Source organism: Neodiprion fabricii, chromosome 5, assembly GCF_021155785.1.
Source record: "Neodiprion fabricii isolate iyNeoFabr1 chromosome 5, iyNeoFabr1.1, whole genome shotgun sequence".
In the NCBI taxonomy this organism is placed as follows: domain Eukaryota; kingdom Metazoa; phylum Arthropoda; class Insecta; order Hymenoptera; family Diprionidae; genus Neodiprion; species Neodiprion fabricii.
The window spans coordinates 10,066,748-10,093,463 of record NC_060243.1 but is presented as its reverse complement, the minus strand read 5'-3'; the positions used below and the strand labels follow the sequence as shown (position 1 = coordinate 10,093,463).

General features: G+C 37.4%; 1 protein-coding gene across 1 annotated transcript in view; it reads right to left on the bottom strand.

Moving 5' to 3' along the window:
- Nucleotides 1–2,095: 2,095 nt before the first annotated feature.
- LOC124183868 (protein abrupt-like) overlaps nt 2,096–26,716 on the bottom strand; it is a 158,818-nt gene continuing 134,197 nt past the window's right edge. Inside the window, exon 10 of the mRNA XM_046572980.1 lies at nt 2,096–2,247. Within this exon, the coding sequence (XP_046428936.1) occupies nt 2,111–2,247 (137 nt within the window). The 3' untranslated portion in view covers nt 2,096–2,110. The remainder of the gene's footprint in view (nt 2,248–26,716) is intronic.

The following is a 26,716-nucleotide window of genomic DNA, read 5'->3' as shown; positions in this document are numbered from 1 at the left end:
TTTTAACCGCAGGCTACAGTTTTCGCGCAAAACACATCCAATCTACATTAAACGACATGCCAGATTTTGGAATGGAAACAAAAATGTCGAGCAACCGTGTTATGATATTAAAAATTCGAAACCCCCCATTGCGGTGTAATTTTGTTGGGAATTGGATTAGGTTGGCGTGGGTAAAAAGAAAGTAGGTCAAGTATACGGGTCGGAAAAGATCTTGTACCGGTATTTCAGGTGAGTGGTATGAAGAAGGTTGCCCGAAAGAACAAACAAGATCAAGAGTTAGCACAGGGGTGAATGTCGAGTGTTTAATTTCGGAGACCCTCGCCCTTCGCTTTTTCCTTCCTACCGTTTTTCGAAACTACGCAACGTCCCGTGAAACGCCTTATTATAAACCAGCGATAATTTATCCACCCAGGATATAATGACATTCCAGATAAATCACGCGGGAATCTCTTTATCCCATTTCCGTATACTCAACATGCTGCGCAAGCGGGAGCTTCTATAAAATCGAATAAATCAAGCCTCCCATCTCGCCTCGACGATTCGCATCGCGGACCGAATGAGGACCACCCACGGCCAATGAAATCGGATCGAAAACGATGCGATGTCGCGAAAATGAGCCGCAGACTCGACATCGAGAGAAAAGGTTTTGGCTACTATGTGTTCGTTCGTTTTCTTTCGAACGGATCCCGGTTGCAAAAAAATTACTCTACACTTTTTCCCATATCTTGAAGGGTTAGAGTTGATTGGTCTTTTGGAAAAGAGGGAGAAGTAACACCGAACATCGTTGTTCGAAGGAGTGTCGAAATTTTTCCTTGAGTGCATCGCAGTCTGAAGACACGAGAAGTGAAGTTGATTAATAGATAAATTGAATCAAAACATGTCACTCGAAATTTCGCAACATCTTTTTCTAAAGAATTCATCTTTATTGCATTCTTTTTTATAAAGGTTTTTAACATTCTGCTTAAAGTTTTTGACGGATCAAAAATATGAGCTGAAATAATGGCGACGGAAGTGAAATCAAGAATAATAACTACCGATCACTTTTCTGCTGGATCTTTGACTTTACAAGGTGGAGAAGAATTTTCAGCCACTGGAATAGACTTGATTGGGTAGCAGTTTATACAATAACAACGAAGTCGGAGTTTTTATGATAGCAATGTGGTGGCTTACAAGGAACTGTAGGTAGATCGACATCTCCGATTTTGATCTGATTCATATATCTTCTATTCATCAATAAAACATTTCAGCGTTGGTTTCATTCAAATCCATCTAATGCATCAAGAAATCATCTCGTTGGATGCCCATCTTTAGGGGTCGTTTTCACCCCTCTGAACCGCTTATTAGCGGATAAAAAATATACGTGTCTCTTAGTTTTCGATGCATTACAACATGTATGAACTAGATAAAAATCGGAGGGGTCGACCTACCTAGGTTTGTCATGGGAAGGTATTGTCTCCCGAATTTCTATCTTCCACGTTATTTTATTACGGTTATTTATTAATTTGGTTCGTTACGAGAAGTCTTATCAATTTATCTTGAGAGAAATTGGTGATTCGTTTAAGATGTTTCCTTCTAAGTTTTGTGAATTTCTGAAATCTCGGTTCGTTTAATCCTGGTCTTTAGTTCTCTGGAAGACTTTTCCTTCTAGATAAACTAAAGTCGTCAGAATCTCTCTGATGAACTTTTACAACAGAGGTGGAACGACTTGAATTGAATAATGAATTCAAATAAACTTTTCCAGTGCATTTTGTGATGCCAGCGATATGAAATTCGTAAATAACTTTATTTATTATTCACAAAACGTCTCAATTTCTACAACATCTTTCACCGAACGCCTTCTCCTCCCTTTTCACAACAATCCCGTGAAAAGAGCGTTGTTTATTAAACTTGACCTTATTTTCTACCAATCAAACATTTACAAATGACTCTAAATTAACTTAGAACTAATTTACAAACTGTACACCAATGAACAAGCCTTTCCTACACAGTGTTCCTTGTTAGATCGTTGTTCAGTTCTCCTTATTCATACTCGGCGATTTCTTCTGTCGCTTCTTCGTCTTCTTATCCATTTTCATTTTCTCTTATTCTTTATCGTCTCCTTCTCCTTTTATCATTCTACGGAGATACGTGAGCAAGGTTGTCCGTTAAATTGAGTCTGAAGTAAGGGAGTGATATGAAATGGGGAATTGAGGAGGCTTTCCGCCACATTTCCTGCGATTTTTGCACGCCCGAAGGGTTCCCTGTCACCTGGAACGAAGTCGACACTAAATCAGTATTCAAAACATCATTTTAACCAGACGTTTGATTTGCATCTGAGGTTGGAAAGTTAATTCAGCTTCACGACACTCAAATGATTTTACAAATTCACTTTTTTCACCACTTGGGAATTTTGATTGTTTGCAAGAAAAACTACGATCTGATAAGAAGACGGATAATAAGCGTGTTAAGATATATCATTAAACTTATGTTTGAACTTCCATTGTTTTCAATCAATATATCCGTAAATTTTTTTGCAATTTTAAAAAAGTGGCATATTTCGGTTATTGGCCGTCAGATTGTAACTTGAATACCAACTTTCTTTCACTTCTAATTACCAATAAAACTGTAGAATGATATCAAATTTTTTTGCGAAAAAATATGTAATGCAAGGAGCTTTGTGAAAAATATTTGATCTAATTTGAACTAATACATGGAAACTTATATTGAAACCAAGAACATAATGAATCCAAACAGATAGAAAAACAGTTATCTTGCAAAAATTTACTGTTGGTTCAAATTTCGTGTCCGAAGAAAAAGTTTGGAATTTCACTGACGTGTGATCGTCATTTGCAGGTTGTGGTTACGTCGGGGGCGGGGTTGAAATTTCGAATTTGAAAAGTTCCGAGAGCGCCAAATTCTGAATTTTTTTATGGCGAAACTTAAAGTCAAGAAATTGAACTTTGACGAAACATCAAAGTTTCGAGTGTTGCGTAACCCGACGCTCAAAGTTCCGAAAGGATAAAATGCCGAAAGGGCGGCTCCGACAAGTCAAAGTTTTGAAAGTGTGTAAATGAGAAAATTTCCAAGTCCGAAACATCGAAATCCTGAATGATCGAAGATTTTCATTTCTGCGAAAATCTGTCTTGTTGAAATTTCGCCACTTTGATGTTTTTTCGTTTTGTATTTTCGATATCTCTACGTTCGGAATGGCGGCAATTTTGATTTTTGGTTTTTCTGATTTTTCACACCCACTCGTTGAGCAAACTACGCTGTGTGAGTATATTTTGAGTTTTGGAATTTTACTCCAGCGAAAATTATTTTTCGAATCATTTCTTTATCGTAATATGAATTTTCGGAATCTTAAACGGAACTTTGAGTCGTCGGCTGCGCAACCGTTCGAAACTTTGTTGTTTCTTCAAGGTTTGACTTCTTTACTTCAAGTTTCGCCACCAAATAATTCGGAATTAAGCGCTCTAGGAGCTTTTCAAAATCGGCACTTGCACCACACCTTCTACCTCCACATTGGGTGATCTGACTCGAGTAGTTGATTAACTAATTCGTATTCCCTGGATATGCAACCGCGACACGGTCTGATTGCCAGCAGGCGAAGTTCACCATCCGCAACGATGCAGTTCCTCCCTTCCAAATGCGGTGGCAGGGTGTTAAGCTAGTAACCAAGAAGCCCGGGGGTGTATAGAGTGACTCGAAGAGCTCTCGGAGGAACTATTGGACAAACGAGGTTTGTAACGTTTACTTTCCCGCTCTAAGGAGGGCTCCATTGTACTACTGATAACCCAAATTTCCATTATTCTGGTTTAACTCGGGTAGTTTTCCCCCGCGTGTGCGCGTATTCAACGAAGGAGGTATTACGCCTCATTTGAATTCATTCGAAGCAGCGATATCTGCGAGAGAACCAATTCATTCGTATGCAAAATTGCAAAATCTTCTTCGCCGCGTCGCAAATCTCAAAACATTATCCAGTTCTTCGTGGGCTGATTTAGGGAAACAAAATTCAGAGATTCTAACGTGGGTTTCGAGAGGACTTATCGTGCGTGTGTGGTCGGAACAAGAAGACGTTGAAACGAAACACTTTGTTGCAAAAAAACGAAACAAGAACGTCTCATTCGAAAGTTTAGAAGCTGTAACAGAAATTAATTAAAGTATAATCGGAGCAATATTCTTGAACATGAGAAGTCTTTAAACCCACCGATAGTATAACAAAAATATCACATCAATGCAAAGTCATCAAAATAATACCATTTTCTTCTCTGAATTTCCAATTATCAATTTTTTTCATCAAAAATCAAGTGGATTAGATCCAGTTTCACTTTTGAAACCACGTTGCTTATGTTGAATTTTTGTACACCCCACCTTCAACTGAAACCTTTCTGTCCTGTAGCTGTGACGCTACTAGGTTCGTTTATTAATTTTGACAATACGAGACTAATAGGGAAGTAGAGAAGTAGGGTAGAAAAAATGTTGGGTGTAATTGCAATATCAGATTTATGTTTATTGCGAGGCGATTGGTTTTGAAGGTTGAGACGAAGTTAGGAGGTAGTTGAAAAGTGACTTAGAATGATCAGAGCAAAGCCTGAAGGAGTGCAGAAAGCAAAGTGCAAAATCAGGATTCTGGGAATAGCAGGAGGTAGTCAATTGTGCACAAGATGTGCGGAGAGATTATTTAGGCTAGTCAAATGGAGAGGATCTCGGATAAGAGGGGCAAAGAATGTGGTGTGGTTGTGAGTGAAAGGTAATGACGAGCACGTTACACAGCAATTATTGAAATCTAAAATGTCCCGGTATAATTGCACAATTGACACGTTGTTACATTTATTATTATTTATTAACGAATTGGCCAGAAAAATTTAATCCGATCAAATTCACAATTTTATAGCAATGAGGATTTCGAAATTGGTAAATTTACAAATCGGGGACGTAATTATTACTATTTTGTACAATTTTATCCGTGAAGCAATATTTCCTTCATAACTGTAGATTGATTTGATCAACGGCTAGAATTGTTGGCAATTAAAGCTATAAATCGAATTCATCAATTTTATATATAAACATTTTTTTATAATTATATAATATATCCCCCGCTTTTCCATACTTGTAACTGAATATACAAGACTCGTGAATTATTCAGTACATTATACAGAGGCAGATATTTTCCCTTCGTGAAAATAAGTTCCCTAAAACTCATATTTCAGATTTCAATTCGACGGAATTCTTCGGTGACCCCAGGATCCTTCCCTGATAAATGCGGGACACATAAGATTGCCGTAAAAGGTTGATTTACGAATGCAGAAATTTTACTTTATCCGCTATTGAAGATTCGTACAAGAGTTTGTGAGGGACCGACCGATTCTACGTCGCTAAGAATGCTCCACTCAGCCAAAGCCATGGAAGGTATGGAAAATCTCTAACATCGTAGGAACCGTTGAACTGTAACGTTGAGATTCAGGACGAAGGGATTTAAGATCGACCATGCAGGGCGAAAATTTATTTTTTCAAACATATCGTCGAGCAAGTCCAGAGAACGGAAATTGTTGGAGCTGTATTTTATTTGAAAAAATTTGTCCCTGAGATTTTAGTAATGAAGATTGACTTCTGCATAATTTTTATTGAATTAGATGATTTACCTTTTTTTTTTCAACATCCGGATCAGTTTGTTTGTCTGATTTTATGCATTGCCGTTAACTTTATTTAAAATTTTATATTACCTTGTTATTATGGTAAAAGAACTTATTAAATCAATCGGTTTAGTTGACTACATTTTTATAGTTAAATGAGTCCTTGACATCAATTTATTGCTGTACCACTGTTCAACTATCGCAATAGTTACTAGAAAATATAGGACGATGAGTGACCATAAAGAAAAGAATAGTAGCGTACACTAAATTTTTGAGTTACAGCTGCGGAACTCATTTTCATTTTCAAAGCCACATTTTCCGGTTATGGTAAAAAATAAAAATAGTTAAGGACTGCAGAGAAGTTGAGTCTAGAAATTTCTTCTAGCATGGCATAGAGAATTCATTGAAGAACAGAATAAGCTTTAATTCATTAGAATTGGGAAACCGTACCTATCCAACTTTATAGGAATAACGCGATTGTACTGAAATAATTTAACGATCGAATATTCTTAGATATTGTTTAAATCAGGATACTTGAATCTTACGAGTATCGTTCTTCATGGATTCCGAATACAGTTAGTGTTCGAACCTAAATACTCCTTGAGAGAGACAGGGCTCGAATTACAGAGGATATTACAGACTATGATAGTGATGAGCGGGAAGCTCGTGACTTGCATAGCAACACACACTCTCAGCCATAGATTATGTGTATTGTGAGTTTTCAAGGATGTATAGTCTCAGCTGGCGAAACCGGCATCCCGGCTTCGTCACATTCTTTTGGTAGAAATTTCGAGTTTTTGGGATTCACTCCAGGAATAGCCAGAAATGCGGAGATAGGAAATTTCCTTCAGTTCCAGTTCAAACCTCGCCCACAGAAGCATTTTGTAGACTTTGTAAGCGGTAGTTAGAAGCAGGCCACCACAGACGAAAAAATTTAAAACAAATATTTACTAGGACCGTTGAAACCTTCAAGACTCAATGCGCTTATAGGTATAGGCTATGCAAATAATAAAATAGTATGAATAGAAAGTTTTCGTCTCTTGAGCACCCGATGTAAGAATGTATGTAGATGAATGTTTACATGCTGGAATCTTACGCTTCCGATGGGAAGCACACGCAAGACGGTCAAAGCCGTCAAATAAATGATATGTGGATGTGCAGTATCATTAGTTACGAGAAAATTCATTTTTGGGAGATATAAATTTGAAAAATTGGTGATTTCGAAAAATTAACGACGGAGCCAGGAATCGAACCTGGTATATAGGGATGCTTGACCGGAGCCTTACTCCACTACATGAATTCTTACATCGAGTGCTCAAGAGACGAAAACTTTCTATTCACACATACCAAGCACAAGAAAACAAATTTGAACTCACTGGTGACGAGAGGAATTAACGACAACAGAGTTAGAGCGGCTAGGTGGTCTAGTGGAGTAAGGCTCCGGTCAAGCATCTCTAGATACCAGGTTCGATTCCTGGCTCCGTCGTTAATTTTTCAAATTCACCAATTCTTTCAGATTTATATCTCCCAATAAAATAGCATATTTGAATTGTAAGAATTACTGACTTGTGAGCACAATGAGGTCTCGAATTTATTAATAAACCAGTGCAGTGATGCGGGGGTCTTATGGTAGAATGGATATGGATCATATGGTAAAACAGATAGGTGCCTGATGATAAGACAGATAAGGGCTTTATGTTAAAACAGGTAGAGCCTCGGAGTAAAACGGGTAAAACAGGCCTTATGGTAAGACAGCTAGGGATTTTATGGTAAAACAGATAGGAGCCTTGTGGTAAAACAGCTAAAACTTTAGGGTAAGATTAGTAGGGGCCTCATAGCAGAAGCCTTACGCTAATCAGTTAGAATACTGAGCGGTTGTTCTTCGTGTTTCGAGTAAACTTGAACTCGACTGTTTACCGAAAGGTCAATTAAGCGTGAATCCTTTTGCGTAGAGAAATGTTCGCGATTATCGCAAGCGACTGCGGAATGCCCTTTTAAAAAGAAATACCCGCACAATTAGATCTGGGATCGATCATTTTTTTTTTCACATAGGGTCGTTCGGTTCTGTATTCTGCGGGTAAGGGTTCTCATATTACCCTTTCGGCATTGGTCTCTATAACGAGCGCTGACGGATCACCAAGCAAGGTCAGATTAGGGGACATATGTTATTCCGATTTTTTTTCCCTTCTTTGCTCTATTTTCGTTTCATTTCTTCTCCTTTTTCCCCTATTTGCTCATCTTCATTTGCTTGTTATTTTTCTATCAGCAAATTGCACCCCCCCCCCCCCCCCCCATTGGAGCGACAGTGGAGTCAACAACAAACATAACAAACAATCTATCTAACCCAAAAATAATCAATGACAAGATCCGATGGAAAAAAAAATGTTTTCCCTTTAAAGCGAAATTTTGCACTCGAAATCGCCATAAGGCTGTTTAATATTAGGTATATAATTTTTCGATCTTGGTTTAAGGAAGGCAAAACATGGTTGAAAAAAGGTGTGAAATTGATACTCGCATTTCGATTAAGACACCGTGACGGAAGATACGATAATATTTGTAATAAATCTCGCAACGTGCTTCGTATCCACAGGAGAGATGATTGCTTAGGTTGTGGAAGCTGGGATTATACAAAAAAATTCTTTCGTTTATCAAAAGGGGTTTTGAGTATATATTAATATTTTTGTTTGACATATATCTGGATGGGGCAGGTTGGAGAAGGGAGCTTGATTATTTTTTGTATTTGCGATAGTGAGATTCAATCAACGATATTTAAGATCAAGGGATGATTGGTAAGGTATGATTGTGAGTGAATTTTTTGAATTCCTATCTTAGCTATCGGTTAAGAATTTTAATTGGCCAAACGTCGATACATTTTATTGATCTTATTAGAAGATATTATGATCTTTATTAGGAAGATTAAAATTTTCTAACAATTCACTTACTTTTATTATATTGGCACTGTTAAATATTTAATTTTGTGGTAATATTTAACTGAGTATATTAAAAAAAGAAACTGTTCCGGTGACTTTGTAAAAAATAATCTTCCGAATAACAAGTCCGTTGAAGAGTAAAACCGAAAGAATCTGACAGGTTTTTGACAATTTTATCGTTATTTGAATTCAGACATCAGTACCTAAGCATTTATCTATAATTTCAGTAATTTCAATTATTGTATTTTCAAAGAGAGTTTCACAGCTCACAAATGTAACAGTTTGATAAGCACTAAACATTATCAAAAAAGTTTTAGATTCTTGACAATTGTCAACACTACATTTTCTGGTTATCGCAACGTTGAATTTGTTTGTTTAGTATATTACATTTATTCAATTAAATGAGACCTCATCAATTTATTCTTGAACCAATATTGAACCATCGCAAGTATAACTACACGGAAACATTCTCCGAATGGTCATAACGAAAAAATAAAAATAGCGGATACTGATCAAACTAAATTTATTCTATTTTGTAGTTAGTGTTAATACATTTTTCGGTCATGGTAAAAACTGAAAATAGTTCATGTGTATAATGTGAACTATGAAGTAATCACAGCTATAGAAATTTCTCTTGATGCAGCCTCATTAAGGTCATGTAGTACACTTGCCTTTACCGACCGAGCAAACTCACTCTTTTTTTCTGATATGAAATAAACAAACGAACTAAAAGGGTTCAAATTTCAACAGCATATCTTTCTTTTGTAGCGGGATTCAGGAAAGTTACTCGTATCCCGAAAATCGTCAAAAAAAAATGCGTGGTTTTTTGACACGTGTTACTATTCCCACATTTTCCGCATCACAAGAACTAGGAATTACGATAATTTCGTAAATAGAAGATGGTCTTACGATCAGCTGACTGCACGTTTCTTGGCTTGGTATAAAAGAGCGATGAGCCGTCGAAATTTGAACTCTTTCCGTTCGTTTGTTTATTCAATATGATAAGGAAAAGGGTGAGTCTGCTCGGTCGGTAAGGGTAGGAGTTCTACATGACCTTAAAAGTATTACACGAAAAACGGATGAATTGCCTCTTGAGAAGACGATTATATTTTTTTTCACAAGTAATTTCCTGCAGTTTACCGGATCGAAATACTCGTAATGTAAAATCGGATCCGTAGCTGCGCTCCGCATCGCAGAGTGTGGGAAATTGGCGCAAGGCGAATAAAAGCACGGGATTACCTCGATGTCAAAGGATAGCGGAAATGTGTCGAGGTGGCGGCAGAGTGACAGGTTTCCCCACTTCCTTATCGGGTCTTAAAACCATTATGGTAATTTGACGCGTTTAATCTTGCGTCGTCACGTCGTCTCCTCAGCTGCGGAGTCTCGCGGTTTTGCCGTCTCAATTTCTCCCTCTGCAAACAACTCGCATCGTCTTCTTCGGGAATCTCGGATAGCCGTTTTTCTCGGGCCGCTAACCCACGTAGAGCAATAGTGGGAATCCCCGTAGAATGTGGGCAACGGCACTCCGGATTACGCTTCCTCCGATATCGACTGAGCAATGCCACGGTTCTCATCTACAATTCGATCACGTCATTTCCTGGAGGTTCCGAGAGCGGACTCGACGTCCGAGATTCTCAGACTGAACGTGGATTCGGGAATTTCACTCTACTCGGCGGGAACGGAATTCATTTTACTGTTTATTATTTGCCATTTTCGAAGGATGTATACATGGGGCATAGAGTGGAATGAACAAGTGGTGCACTGAGAGAAATTTTTAGTTCCGTTTACCGCTCGGTCCTTAACTATTTTCGTTTTTTACCACAATCGAAAAATATAGTTCTAGGTAGAAAATGAAAATTAGTTTTCTAGCTGTTACCGGAAAGTCTAGTTTCCGTTACTATTCTTTCTCATTACGATCACTGTTGCTAGATTTTCTTGTAACTGTTGCGAAAATTTAACGCTTGTGCGACAATAAATTAACGTTGAAGCCTTGTTCAACTAAAAAAGTAGAGTAAACCTCAGAAACTGATTTTGCGTTGCAATTGCCAAAAAAGGATCGACGATAGCGCAAAATCGTTACGCGTATCTCGTTTTTCGCGATTCCAACAATATTCAAACAGCTTTTTTAACGATACCAGTTTTACTGAATTTTTCTAGTTACTGTAACAAATGAAATTTTTCTCAGTGTGGATTTGGCTGACTTTTTAGAGGGCCAGCCTAAGAACTTTCCGCTGGGATGCGTTTCAAGCCCATGAAACATCAACAAACGGAGTATTTTATTTCATCAAATAACTCAAAAACTACACGGCTGAGACAAATTGCGTTGATTGCAAAGAAATTCATACAATTCCGTTAATCCGTTCTCGTGATATCATTTTTCGTTTTTATGTTGTTGATCGAATTATTCAAAAACTACTGAATCAATCATATCCTCTTATCGATGGTCCCTAATAAAATTCACTCAACTTTGGAGGGGTTGATTATAAAAGACCCAACTTTGGCGTGACAATTATAATCCAAGTAACTTTACGGACCCCGATTATAAAACATCGATTAATTAATTATCTTCCACGCTTATACACAGGAATTAACTGTTTTATCATTACAAATGATTTCTCTGAAACTCCCCTCGAATATATTAGAATTTTTTCTTCAGACCGTTAGTTGGTAAAAATATCTTTTACTTAGGTAAAGGTCGTTAGAATTTGTAGATCTTGGGAGCAAACAAAAAATACGTTTTCGTTACCGAAAATTTAACTTACTGTCAGATAATTCATAGAGCCTTCGTTTATGAATGAAAATTGTACTGTTCATCAAAATTGGTGAAAAGAAAACAAATAAAAAAAAAATTCTTCCGATATTGTTAGTATAATCATCAGATGTTTATAGATAAAATACAGCGCGTCAGAACATTTTTCTTTATCGCGAGCATTTTTCAGGTAGCTTTAACTAGATCAAATTTAGTAAAACTCTTTAAACTTTCCTTTTTAATAACATTTTTCATTCGATAGTTTCGTTTTTCCACCTGACTGTACCTTACATACATTCTTCACTGGATTGTGAGAATAATCCTGGTAGCGTTGTCCTCAGTTGCAAAAATTTGATACGACTCTGCGAGAAGTCTTTCTACATAATAAATAAAAAATCTTCCCTGACAGCGACTTTTTACCAACAGGCAACAGATTTATACAAGTTTTTGAATAATGCATATTCTGATATCAGACCCGCAGACAAATGCGGAAGTAGACATTTGCAGCCTGCAGGCAGAAACTTACCTCGGAAAGTTTCTAGGGAAATTATGTAAGGCACGAACACGGTTGTTGTCGACGCATCACGCGTATTATTTTAACACAAATTCAATCTTGTCTAAAACCGTTCGCGATGTTATTCCAAAAAATATTCCTTTCAGACTTACAAGTCAAAGCTTTAGTGCCGAATACTTTTTCTATAGAATATTTCGATGAAATACGTTAGAAGAAATATCGCGCGTATAATATGTGTTCAAGGTGGTTCAACACCTTTGAGATGATGCCGAAATTCTTAAAAAAAATCACGTTTATCAGTTTCAATGATGACAAGTTGTTATTCATATTTCGCTAATTATTCAGAGTTGGTTTGTTTATTAATCCAATTCAAACTCGTTGTGTCGCAGTCAAAAAAGTTTCTACCCTATAAGAATACCTACACGCGGTATTTTCCAAGTTTCGAAGCAATTCAAAAGAATTTCCGTAAATTTTAGTCAATTTTTTCGGTTTTTTTCGCGATACTCGTCGTATTTGCTGGGTTTTTTGTGAGAATTTGGTCATCGATTTCTAGTAATTGATTTTTTATTTTTAGTTTTGTGTTAATCGAATTGAATTTTGGGATTAAAAATTGTCAACTTCTCGGTTGAAGACATCTTCCGCAGACTGACCAACTCTTAACCACGAAAAGTCTGATCACATTCGTCAAAAAATCACTAGGAAACGCTACTGAAACCTATTTAGGTAGTTTTTTTTTTTTTGTATATTCGTTAATTATAAAATTACAATAAGAAAATATCTTTTCAAAATGTTCAACACTGTTAATAGAATAACATTAACAACGTCACCGGGATGCTTATATCAATGCATGAGTATCGTTTGTTGATTCGTGAAAAGAATGGGCAGAACGAGCGGAAAAACTTAACTTGTGACTTTTCTTAGATTTTCAAACTTTGTCCACTCGCGCAAGTAAAATCAAATATGTATAACTTCCGTAACGACGTTTTATCGCGTTACATTTAATCACGAGTCAAAACACTTCTCGTAATTTCAATTACAAAGTTATTATTCGTCATAAGGATTAGCAGGAACAAACCGGAAGCGGAATTATTATTTATTCTCTAACCATCCGACAGCGGAGGTTTTATTATTGATTACCATTTTATTCCTGTGCACAATTTTTCAGTATTGGAGGTTCGTAATTATCCTCACATTCCAGCTATCCGCCAGTGGAAGTGGAATTATCCTAAATACACTTAAAATTGTACCAATTTTCAAAAATCCAACATTCTTAATCCAACCCATCATACGTATTCCTCTTATCCCGTTAATTGTTTAAACGAGTACCTTAATTTTTTATCACAATTAAATTATCTGTCTTGTCTCGTCAATTTATTGCCTACATTCATTTGTCTAAATAAAGATCTATCCATAGATCTCCGCTTCTATATTTCCACTTCGTTCCTAATTATTATTGTAAAAAGCGATTGTCGCCGAACATTCATATTTTTTTGTCAAATCGCACGTGGCCGGAGTGTCATAATATGTTCCAGGCGCCACTCACTGATACTCTACTCTTCAAACTAGACCCTTTAATATCCTCCTGCAAAATTTTTACTTTCCCCTCAACTCTCCGTTTCGCATTAAGTAATTCCCAAATCGCCTCACTCGCACAATCTCTGTTACAATAAACGCAAAGCGTCGTTACCTGATTCCTCATAGCCGAAAGGTAGAGTATATCGTACACATCTAGTTTCGTCGTAAGGTTGTGACATGAAACATGCAAACCTCACGTGTTCACGCGTATGGAAACAAATTTAGCGCCATTGACAGACAAGTCTTGCGAATATAACGACGCGATATCGTTTCGGTAAAATCACAATGCGGTATTCGTTAATACGCGAAGCCATTCTGCTTCTATTTGTGCCGACGATAATGATCTGGAACGTCAGAAGGATGACGGATATTACGAGCTCGGAAGTCGTTAGGCACCGGTGATACAATGTCACGTGTAGGTAGGTAGGTACGGAACGAATTTCGAATCAGAGCTGAGGTTCACTTAAGGAAAACGGATAGAGCGGTACAAGTCTCTTGACAATCTATTCGATGAAGTACAAGTTCCGAAGTCCGTAATCAGGTCGCAAGTAACAATCCCTTGGGTTCAACCGCACTTTGCCTGTACCATCAGAACGAGCCACATCACAGACGTCGGATTTTCCCTTCCACAAACTCGAATTGCAAACAGACAGACGGATCGATTTTCCATCCCATCCGATTTCTCCGCCTCGGCATTTCATTCCCGGAAATATATTCCATGTTATTGTCACACTTTCCGTCGGCGCGGACGTTCGCTCCAATCGATCGAAGCTAATCACGCTATTTTTATATAAATCGGAAACTCTGATGAGTCGAGATAATTATCGATCATTTTCCTGTACGTGGAAATGATTAGCGCCGAGTTTCGCAGATCGGCGAATTATTTCGGCGTCTCGTATTTTTTTCCTCGTTTCCGGAAAAGATATTTGGAGAAATGTCGGTGTCGTCGTTTCGTGATTTTTTTTTTTTGTTTTTTTTTTATTTTTATGGTAGTAGAACAAAATTGAACAAGCCCATCGGCGAAATCTCACACTCGATATTACTGAGATTATATACGTGCAGCTGCAGATGTGAATTGACCGAAAATTTTTCAAAATTGTCGAATTTTTGAAAAGACGGAACGAGCATTTTTTGTTGGAATGTACAGATTTTAGCGGATGGGATATATGAAGGATTTATTATCGTATATCAGGCAACGACGCGCTGCGGCCGTTAGAATAACGGATTGACCTGAATATTTCGTCAATAAGGGATAAATATTAATCATCGCTTAAATCAATTCGTTGGCATACGTCGAACGACAAAACCTATGTGCTATGATTAATTGGGATGAGTGATGCACTTCTTTACCATTATTGTCGGAATAGCCTGGCGTGTATTCAGCAAACGAAGGCAATCCTACTTACATTCCACGGAAACTATCGCTCGTCAAATTTAATGAATTATATCCATTCAAATTGAAATTTTATGTGCCTATTGCGTTCAATTAAACTTGGGGCACTTTTAGTAATAATTGATCGAATACAGGGGACGAGAAAACGGAAGTCGATCCATTTCCTACACTCGCAATCTCAATCGACTCAACGAAATCCCCGTACCTACTTAATTATTATAAATAATAGTTCTCTTATGCGTGAGAGCGGCCAGAAACCAAGTACTGAAAAAAATGAAAATTTTTTTAGGTACGTTACGTACGAAATGTCGAACTAAAGCTGACCTGCCAAGGCCTACGAAAATGGATATGATATTATTTATATGAGAATGAAGTCGTTCTGAATGTCAAATTGTACAACACAATTATCTTCAAAAATTCCCCAAAGAAACTGGAATGAGTATAATTTTTGACACTGTTTTTTTATTTTTTATCGGAAAAACTGGCACGTGGAATAACGAAGTGACTATCGGACTTGAACTAAGAATCCAAAACTTCGGAAAGATCTCTTCACGGCATAGGAAAATGAATGAATATTTTCTTAAACTATAATGAAACAGTCTAATAAACGAGTTTAACTCTATAAGAGATGTCGCGCTTCGGTTTGTACGGAATAAAAGTTTGTTTGAAAAAGTTTCTCGCATTAATATCACGTGATCGTATAATGTGGAATAAAAATGAAATTATGGATGTTTGACTTTTCTTATTGACTCTGAAAGTTTTTCACAATTTTCACATCCCAGCTGCCGCTGTTTCTGTATTTTTGTATTTTACTTCATTTCTCTTCGCGATTCTTTCCATTTGGAATGCATTTCAGTTAAAGATCCTCTCACATGTTGCCGGTGTGTACTTGTTGTTAGTTGAGTGTATATATAATACAACTGCGTGCTTTTAAAACTTTTTCTTGAAACATAGCGGAAACTTTTGTAGATATCGGTAAATCACTTAAACCCACCTTAGTTTCCGAACTGCAGTAATAGTATAAGAACTTTCACGATATTCATAAGCGTGCATTTACTCCCAAGAATATATAAATATCTTTCGCTTTTTTTCTTCACCCTTTCGCAATTAGCCACATAAACTTTTCCATCAGACATTCATGCATTTTCAAAGTAGTTTAACTCACGAGACAGTTGACGTATTTTAATTTTAAATTACGTTAAATGGAGAACGGAAACGGATCGTTAGTAAAAAATGACAGGTTCGATTGAGTTATAACGTTTCAAAACGTGTATTACAGCGTGTAAAATAAAAATATGGGTGAGCTTTTGCTTCATACTGAAAAGAAACATCGAGAGTATCACCGGAAACTGTTTACTGGATAAGATGCTTCGGGGGGAAGAAATGTCAAAGGAAGCTTGTGGGGTGAAATATACGTGGATTCCTGGCGGGGAGAAAAGTTTGATAAATGCTTTCTGCGCCGTAATTTGAATTCGAAATTTTACTGCACATCGGTCCGTAAATGATGTGTTTCCGGATTCGCGGAGTACGTGCCGTATGAAATATGCGTGTAAAAAGAGTCAACTTCAATGCTGCATCGGTCTTAGAAAAAAGAAAACATTTGCTACGCGCAAATGTGTAGAAAACAAACAAAGAGGTTTTCAATACTCGAGTAAATTAATTATCCCGATATAATGTAAATTGTTATTGTTGGAAAAAGATCGATTGAAAGAAATCGTGAAAATGAAAGGAACAATTCATTTCCGCGAAAGTTATCCCCTGCACTTGTACATGTTTTATATAAATTCAAGTTTTTGAGGTCGCTGATTACGAATCTGAAATCAGAACTTTCAAAATTCAGTATAGCGAATTCAATCACCGACCTAAAAACACCTGCGTAAAGTTTATTGACCGAAATCTATTGAATCGGGAACTCCAATGGCCTTAGATTATTGTCTTGTTATAAAAGTGGACTCAGCACAGTAACGTGTGACGCAAAGAGTTGACCCCTGACCAATAATGGGGATAAAATTACCCTCCCCGAAAGATCTTGTACTCTTGGAATAACATGTAAGGATTGAATCCCTTCAACGTTAATTTTAATTTGTTTAGTTCAACTTAATTACTTTCACAATACAACCATTTTATGCGGAATCGACTGAACTTTGACTTCAAGAAACAAAAATCTCGCTACCTTGATTAGAAGCTGAGATATTTTAAATTAATTTCCACTGTATATTTTTTACACTCGTTGCCACTCGAGGTATACGGTTCGAATTTTTTCCCGTCAGAGGTTAAACGTTAATAAAGCAACGTCCCTATCTATGTAAAAGATACGAACACTTTGAGAACAGATTTTGCAACTAGAAAATTTCAAATGATTGATACGTGGCATTTTTTATCCTATTACAGTTCAATAGTTTTCTCTTATTTCCTAAGTTTTCGTTCGGAAGGTACAATCCACACACTTTAACTAATTGTGCAGATATTTTCTAAGCAAATTGAAACTCCAACGATGCTGAATCAGTAGTTTCTAATTAACATTGGATTCAATTGACTCTGCAGCGGTCGTGGGCGCGTTACAGATGTGTCTAGTCGGAGATCGAGTACCTATACTAGAGATGGAGAATTCTCTCTCTCTCTCTCTCTCTCTCACTCTCCCCTTCCGAATGCGCCTACCAGTAACGACTTCGTTAAATGCTTTTAAGGATGAGCGACTCGGGAAATTGCATTGGCTTTTCAAACGGGGTGGAAAATGCGCCTCGTTCAAGAAGACGCTCCGCGCGTATAACTCGCCAAAGTGTCGAATCTTATACTCGTTTCGGTGCAGGTATTCTCCTCAACCCACGTCACATCCTGCACCGAAGAGACATCTCTGTAACTTTGCTACCGTAATTGGAACTCGTCTTGTTTATCGCGAACTGCTATAATTAGCAGAGAAGGATGCTCGCCGTCTCTTTAGCTGCGACATGTTCCTTCACTCGAAGAAACCTCACACGTCTGTATTCTGTAATTTGGTTTTTCCGTCCATTACGAGTTACGTTTAAACGAATTGCTCAAGCTCGAATCTAACCGCGCTCTCGCGAAGATTGGGGCAAAAACTCTTCGGGCTCGTTCACATTCCAATGAGCGTAGGTGTTTGCACGCTTTTTTGCTCACAGTTTACGCGCTCCTTGAATTATTATTCCCGTCACTCTTCGGTCACGTTCGACTTATTGTGCGACGTTAACTCGGTTGGGGAGAAAAAATTTTTACCCATTTTTCACAACGGTCTGTAGATTATGCGCAAACCGGTTTCTCAAATGCGGACGTTGATAGAGTCAGTTTTTTGAATCGACAAACACAGACATGCCGGGAGTTGTCGAGAATGTTTGGTAATCAAGCGAATGACTTCGATTCGTTAACATTTATTTCGAGTCACTAGAAATTTTTACCTCACCATCTCGTAGTCATTTATTTTCAGTGTACGTACTTACCAAACAATTTTCATTAATTCTTAACTTGCAGTGACTTAATGTTTGAGTACTGTTGCAAGAAATCACAAGAAATCAATGAAAATTCCCCAGGATGTTGGGAATTCGATGAAAATCGCTTTGTAGACTGAAAATTAACGAAAGCATATTATAAGACAAAGGTCAATACAACGTTAACGAATTGTAATAATAAATTGTATTTGCCTTTTACCGCAAGATCTTCAACGATTTTCGTCATTTCCGACGCTTGCCACGCGATTTCTTCAATAATTTCGGTAACCTCGATTGATTGGTCGTATTTTAACGAATGTAATTTGATTCGCTTACAAGTTCCTTTGTAATTTATTAAATTGATGTCTAACTGTTAAATTTACGACTAATTGCTCGAACGAATGGATTTTCGAAATTACCCGAACCCCGGTATAATTTCAATTTGTATATTGTATCGGAAGAGGGAAATTACGTGCTTTCTCGCCATAATTGCATCTCCTAAGTTTCCGCGATGCGGGTTTTCCCCAAATCGATTTAGTACCACCGTGGCACAAGGTTGCACCAGCCACTGCAGTCTGTCCCTAACAACGGGTTGATTCGATTAGTCGTCCATTAGATTGAGGAATCAATTTTCATCAGAAATTGACGCGGCAGCTCCGCAGCTTTGCGCAGAAGCGCGTGCGCTCGGAAATCGGCATCGTTAGTGGAAACAGATCGAGATTAATAAACCCGGAATCGAGTTTGCCAAAGTTAATTGGGCGTGGTTCTGGCGAATCAGGAGACCGCTGAAAGTTTTTTTACTGGTGTGAAAATTTTAGTAAGTGCGGGTAGATCAGGAGCCGGGTTTACTGAGTCTATAAAAATTTTACCGCGGAGTCGGGAGAACGATGAAGTAACGAAACGAGAACTTTTAACCTTGTGATTAGAATTTTTATCCATTTTCGTCAGCACTCTTGTAACTTTCTTAAGATCAATGGTACAACGTTACGCGTTTTCATATCAATTATACTTTCCTTAACGACCTAAAGACATATGGTTTCGTTTTTAGTAATTCTTATTTCGCGTTATGCTCGAGGAATTCATTATTGCACGAATGCCTGATTTAAAACTTTGAGCAAGTTTAACTAATTTCATTCTAATTCAAATAGGTTTTACGACTTCAATTGGTATGAACTAAATTTATTTCACGTCGAGTGAATTCACACGATTTTAAGCGTGGTTTAAGGTCTTTTCAAGTGAATTCAAAATACTTTCAACCAAGTTTTCTTCTTAAAGAAAAGTAGCCTAAAAATTCTCAATCATACTGAAATTTTTTTATTCGTGGACGATTAAGTACCTACATTATTGTAAAAAAGTTTTAGTTTTGAATTTTCCTGCAACAACTTTGCTGGCTACTCAAAACAGAAGAAAAAAAACTTGCTGTCATCACGTGACTGTTATATTCAGAAGAAAATTAGCTTGTTTGTTTAAGAAAATTGTAATTCAAAGAACAGGTATTCATAAGTAGTCTCAGATTTATCTGACTAATCAATGTATGAAACTGAAAAGTATTATCGATATTGTGAATTGAAAATGAAACTTTCAAGACTTGAAAATTGCTTCTGAAAATTACACGGCTATCATCAATAGTGGAAATTATTATTTTTAATTGCATCATTCACCCATGCGCGTATAATTCATTTGAAACAGTTCGGGTATTTGTATTTCTCTTTCCGTTGTAGTTACGAAGTGAGAATCAGTCAGATGATTGACGTGGAATCAAACATTTTATAAAAATAACGGATAACGAATTCTCGAACTCTGATTGGAATTCATTGACGTTGCGAAACTGTACAACGTTTTTCCTCACCTACGTTAAAACAAAGGTCAGTCTGTTTGTTCGGGAGATATTTTGAAACCACCTGCGGGAAGTGAAGTTTTACATAACATTTCAGTCCATTCTAACAATTTGAATAAAAATTTTACTCACGTATAAAACGATAGAAAAATGTTAGAAACATTTACCGGTCTGCAAAATGTGTAGGCGCGATGATGGTAAAAAGAAAAAAAGAGCAGATCTTTCGGGAACGTGACATCGAGTTGTAGCAGAGTATCGAAGGAAATTAGCATCACTTGATTAGAAACGGTGAACTTTGAAGGGGCAGTGCAAATGCTGACGGAGGATTCTAATCTGAAGCTTGAAGCAATTTGCAACTCGGGGTTCCTTGCGTCGCAATGAAGATTCCACGAAGGAGTCTTAAACGATTTGAGAACCATTCTCGGTCGGTCCTGTCGATGTCGAACCGGCTAGAAACCGAATAAATCACTCAAACGAGCTTTGCGTCAGGGATTACTGTTCGTGGAACCGACAAGACAGTTTAATTGAAACGCAAAGCCCCGGCTCTCTGGCTATCCGATTTCCCTTCCCGAATGATGTTCAACCTAATCTACACAGCTCGACAGGGAAGTGCTCCTCTCTTCTCTCGAGTCATTTGGTCAACGATAGCCAATTTCAAAACTCTGGGTACAAAATTGCTGGACTGTAATCCCAGGTCGAATCGATGCCTGGTTCTCTGAACATGAATTCTCTCGATTTGATTACGAATGAATGTTTTTATCGTTAGATGTTATTCCTTAAACACGTGATCGAAGTGCGCTGTCAAGCTTCGGGATTTCTCATATATCTAAGTGAATTATCCACCGTTTTTTTAAACTTCTTTCTTGAAGTGCAGCTTTCACATTCTAGAGTATATACGTTATTTATAATTAGATAAGTACACTGTTAAGAATATACGTATATTCACGTTCAAATAAAAAGGTTCTTCTTCAAAATAGTATCCCACTGTAACCTGACACAATTAATAAAATTACTAACAGGTTATGGGTCCAGGGATCCAGAATTCAGAGTCTCGTATTGCCAGATAAATCAATTCCAATCATACAAATTGACGATTCAGTTTCAAGTGTAGATGAACAGGCACAGGTGCAAGCCATTAAAAGGATTGTGTGACTGAGAATACACAGGGAGCAGTGTTAGGGGTTAACGCCATTGTAAAAACTTAAAAGTTGCAACATTTATTTTGATCGAAGAAAAGGTAACACGATAATAATATCTGAGGAAGTTACTAAGTATGTATTTAAGTATAATATTAAAAAATGGTGAATCTAATAATATTATTTCATTACCTTTCCTTCCATTAAAAAAAAAAAGATAAAAAAAAACGATTTCCTTTTGTTTTCACAGTGGAGTCAGTGAAGATAGCAAAATCTAGAAAATACCAGATGCACAAGTTCAATGGCAGGAACTACCAGTTATGGAAAATGCAAATTGAGATTTATATGGGAGAAAATGAGATAGGACCGTATATTCTTGGTTCGATTCCACGATCACGATCTGACGCAGATGCTTGGATCAAAAGAGACAAGATGGCGGCAGCGTTTTTGATGCATGATTTGGAGATCGATCGGTTAGGATATCTAACTCAAAATACCGCACAGCAGCAGATATGTGGGCAAAGTTAGAAACTGTTCATGCTGAAAGAAGTAATCAGTCAGCGCAAGTTTTGCTGGATCGTTTTATAAATGCCGAGATTGAAAAAGAAGAAAGAATTATGTGGACTTTATAACCAGACTGACTACATTAGCACAGCGAATCAGTGAAATGCAACTTGAAGAAAACGAGTCGGTGGTTTTTGCAAAAATTTTTGGCAGTTTACCTCCAGAATATGATAATATCAGAGCAGCATGGGCGATCGTATGAAGAGAACAAACATAAATGAGGAGATTCTACAGAATTAAAGGTCGGAAAACAGTCAACAGCAAACATCAGAAGCATTGAATGTGCGTTGGAATGGCAAGAAGAATAACGACGTGATGACGGACTGTGGACTTGAATTTTGCAATAGTGAAGTGAGAGAATTCCTGCTGTCAAAAGAAATTAACACCATGTGCTCCGGAACAAAATGGTTTTGTGGAATGACAAAATCGGACAGTTGTTGAGTCAGCAAGGGCGATGCTTCGTGGATGAGGATTGCCGCGTTATTTGCGGGCAGAAGCTGCGAGTGCAGCAGCTTACCTGGAAAATAGAACAGCATCCAAAACCGTGGGAGGAAACAGAACACCCTTCGAGGTTTGGTTTGGTGAAAAACCGTCAATAAAACATTTAAGAGTCTTTAGAAGTGATTGTTATGTAAATATTCCAAAAGAACAACAAACGAAATAGGGAGAACATGCAGTGAAGTGCATGATGGTAGGCTACAGCGAATGGAACGAGGCCTATCGAGTCTTAAATCCTGATGGCAAAAGGATTCCAATTCCTAGAGATGTGATATTTCATGAGAATGATGAACCTCAGACAATCACAGAAAAAAACTAACAGCTGACGAAATGGAAGAAAAACTATTGGAAAATATTCAAGAGCCAGAGATTGGACAATCAAAATTCGAACGAAATAGTCCACGACTTCCGGTTCCAAGATCTCCTTGTCAGGCTATGAATAGGGTGAAGGAAAGTCAGAACGACGATCGAGAGCAATCAGTTATGGTAATTGCAGAAACTTTTATGCTTAATGCAGAATCTGGAACACTGGAAGAAGCTTTAGAAGCTGACGACGTAGACAAATGGCGTGAGGCAATTTACTCTGAACTAAAAGCTCTTGAGGACATTAAAAAAAAAAAAAAAAAAAAAAAACTTGGGCGCTAGTGTCGCGACCTGAGAGAGCAAACGTCATCACAAATCGGTGGATTTTTAAACGAAAACTGAAGGCAGATGGCACGATTGACAAATATAAGGCGGTGGCGAGAGGATGTTTACAGAACAAAGAAATTGACTATGGTCAGAGACTTTCGCTCTGATTGTCAAGCTTAGTTCCGTGAGAAGCATCCTATCAATGGTAGCAGCTAAAAATTTGGAAATATTGCAATTCGACGTGCAGACAGCTTTTCTACACGAGAAATTTCAGGACGTGATCTACATTGAGCAGCCAGCAGTGAAAGGGAAAAATGAAAAAGGGTGTCGTTTGTTGAAAGCTTTGGATGGGTTGACGCAAGCTTCTCTATTTTGGAATAAAGAAATAATTAACTTGTTAGTGAAGTGTGATTTCATGCAATCAAAAAGTGATCCGTGCGTTTTCGTAAAATCTAAAAGTTAAATTTATCTCGTAATTAATCGTGGACGATGGCTCGATGTGTGGAAAGCATGTGTGTGATTTGAATGATCTACTGTCAAAAATGAATCGGCGTTTTCAAATAACGTTTTCGAAGGCAGAATATTTTTTTGGTCTGCAAATTTCGAGGAATACATATATTCATTACAGCTTTAACTTCAAGCTGCATCTCGTGAACGAATAAAAAGCATACAACTTTCTTGTACGATTCTTGATGTGTTCAGGTGAGATGAATCTCCCAATTACCTCAATTATAAGTATCAATATCCGACGCTTTAATTTTTCAATAAGTTCTATGAAATCAAGTTGTTCTACAGCTATTTGTTCAGAGAATTAATGATATTCTTATTCTGCAAGTTTCAGCTTCGACAGCTGAAAGCATCTCTTGAGCAATATCATTAATTGAAAGAGTATTAGGAACTTCGGAGCTTTATTGAAAAGTTTGAAGCGTTTTTCGCTGTAAATTTTTCCATAAAAATGTTTTATATTGAAATTACTTTTTTATCTGACTTCCCTTAAAAACATGACTTTTTATTTATGTGAAGCTGGCGCAAAGTAGCTTATTTCATGCCGGTGATTGTTACGCATGCGCATTTATCAAACGGGCGGACGTAGAATTTTGCATCTGCTTTACCAGGCGCGAAGTAAGTTTTCCGAGGGTAAAGTAGGCCAAGCGACAGTGGCACTGTCTGAAACACAAACACGAGTTACTTGATTGGTATCACGACGGTACGGCAGGCTGTAGCGAATTTCACATCATTGACAACGAGCAGCGCAACGTAATCAGCATAAAAATCAATAAATGGAATTCGAAAAACATGAAGAGGAGTAGCGATGAAGAGAAATATTTTTTTTTCGCATTTCGTCAAACCTCAACACTTTAATGATGATGTAAGAAGACAAAATGTGCGCATGTCCAAAATGACGTCACAGAAATCACGTAGGTCGGTTACTCATTTATTTTCGTATATTCTGTTTCCTGAAAATGCCAGTTTGTGTAGTCAAAAGATGTAAAAATGATAATATACACACTAAAGGACAAAAAATTAAGCCTATAATGACGTCACCTTGGATATGTTTTCTGATTGGTTCAACTAAAGCGCGTGCGCATTGTTTCACCTCGTTTCCTTATACCATGACTTTATTAGCATCCCACAATAAATAGTACTTGTATGTTTTTTGCCTTTTTTCAACCAAACAAATATATTGTATCGAATAAAGAATCGTGTTTTGTTTTTCGAACAGTCGGAGGGCTTTGTCACTTAACCTCATTGCCTTCCTATCCGTTGAAGTTTCTGCTTCTTTCTTGTATTTTATGAAGCTTGGTGTGCACCACTCACCATATCCCTGCTTCACATGCTTCGAAAAACTGTGTTTCAAAATCGCCTTCATTCCGTCCTAGATACACAATATACTATACCGAGAAAATCTTTTGAAACTTGAAAATCAACCGCGCATGCGCCAAATAATTCAATCTCATTGGTCGACGAAATCTTCCCACAGCGATATTCTTGTCTGCGATGCAGGGGACCAACTTACACAAAATGTGTACGTTTGAATTTTCAAAGAGCATAAGCATCAAATAAGCAACAACAAATGCTTCCCAAACCTTTCCGAGTCACCACCTCAATTATTTCAGATTCTAACCTCGAAAATTCGTATCAACCACATCGCTGGCAGGAACAGACAGTTTGACAGCTAAAATTCGAGGTGGCCAGCCTGCACGAACAGCCGATAAAACTCGCGCATGCGCGGTTGATTTTCAACTTTCAAAAGATTTTCCCGGTATGTTGCTCATACCTACTGCGCTTAATCATTATCGCCATCGCCAAGTTATTGTTGTCTTTCTATTACAGCAACTGCTCATGAAATTGCCATGCAGCCACTGTTCGGTCAACGTTGTTACGTTCCCAATAAATGTTATGCTTATCTTAGAGCAAAAGAAAAAAATAAATAAATAAGTAAAATTCACTCGAATATCCGCGAAGGTCGGCGACGAATGCCCGAAACGGAAATTGATTGGATATTCCGGGTATTAATGGTTTCCGATATCGGGGTCGGTCTCGTCGCGCACCGGAGGGTGTCACCTGTATTTTCTTTTTTCTTTTTCTTTTTCTCTTTTATTTCCCACCCAACTTTTTTCGATGATAAACTTTTATTTCTTCTCTTTTTCCCGTATTCTCTTCCCTTCGTAAGGTAAATTGACCCGCTTGACGCCTCACGGCGTATAGAAGATCCCTGGAGATGATCGGCTTATGAAACGGCCAGACACTGGGTCTCAAGATGGTTAATTATTTCCACAAGATTGCGTTCAACTTCGATTAGACATTTCCAGTCACATCGGCCAGAGCTGATTTCACTGAAATAGCACCTGGAAGTTCGATCGGATCGAAATCGCCGAGAAATGGAAGAAAAGGATAATCTCCTGGCTGGTCGAAAAAAAAGACCGCGAAAACTTGCTACTGTTACCAAAAATTTTTCGATAATCACGTGTCTGACCTACAATAAAGTCAGTTTTTTTCTGATTGTAAATCAAGACAAAAAAAAACAACCCATCGATATAGGGAGAAGCTAATAATTAATAATATACGTCGTACAAAATTACAATATGTATAATTTATAAGTAGAAAAACAAATTTGAAAGACAATATCCCGTCATCGTGCTTTAATGCTTTCTGATTACCATATGCAAATGTGATAGTAAATTCGAATGATAACAATTTTGCTCATCACCATTGTACTGGCACAAGTAGTCTTGCAGTTGAAGGAAGAGTTCTGACTTCTCTTAACTTAAAATGTCTATCGATGAAATATGAACCGCTGTGAACTTACTAGAGAATAAATAAAAGTTTTCAGGATAAGATTTAAGTAAGTAATCTTGCTGATAAATGTCTTTCTACTTGAATAAATATGATGTTGGAAGATCCTTTCCAGTCAAGATTATGAGGAAACTTCTCTGAATTTATATTCTTTCGTCGCATATTTTTATACCTTCTTACCCGATTAACGATTAAAATACAGGGTGTTCGATATCAGATGGAATGGCGAGATATAACAAGAATAACAGCTTATGAAAATATTGGACTACAATCTAGAATAATCAACGGTTAGAATCAAGCGTCGTTCGTTCCAGATTTGCAACTTTCTGACTATTCGAAAAAGCTTAAAGTTACAGAAAAACGATCCACCCTATCTTTTTTAAATTATTTGGATGAGTTTGAATTTTCAATGAAGTTTGCATCATAAATTATACGCTTCAAATCAATAAAACATTACGCCTTTTTTTATGCGCGAGCACAGTTTTTTACATTTTACCTGGGTGAACTCTTCATCGAAGTTTAAAGTGCATGACACATG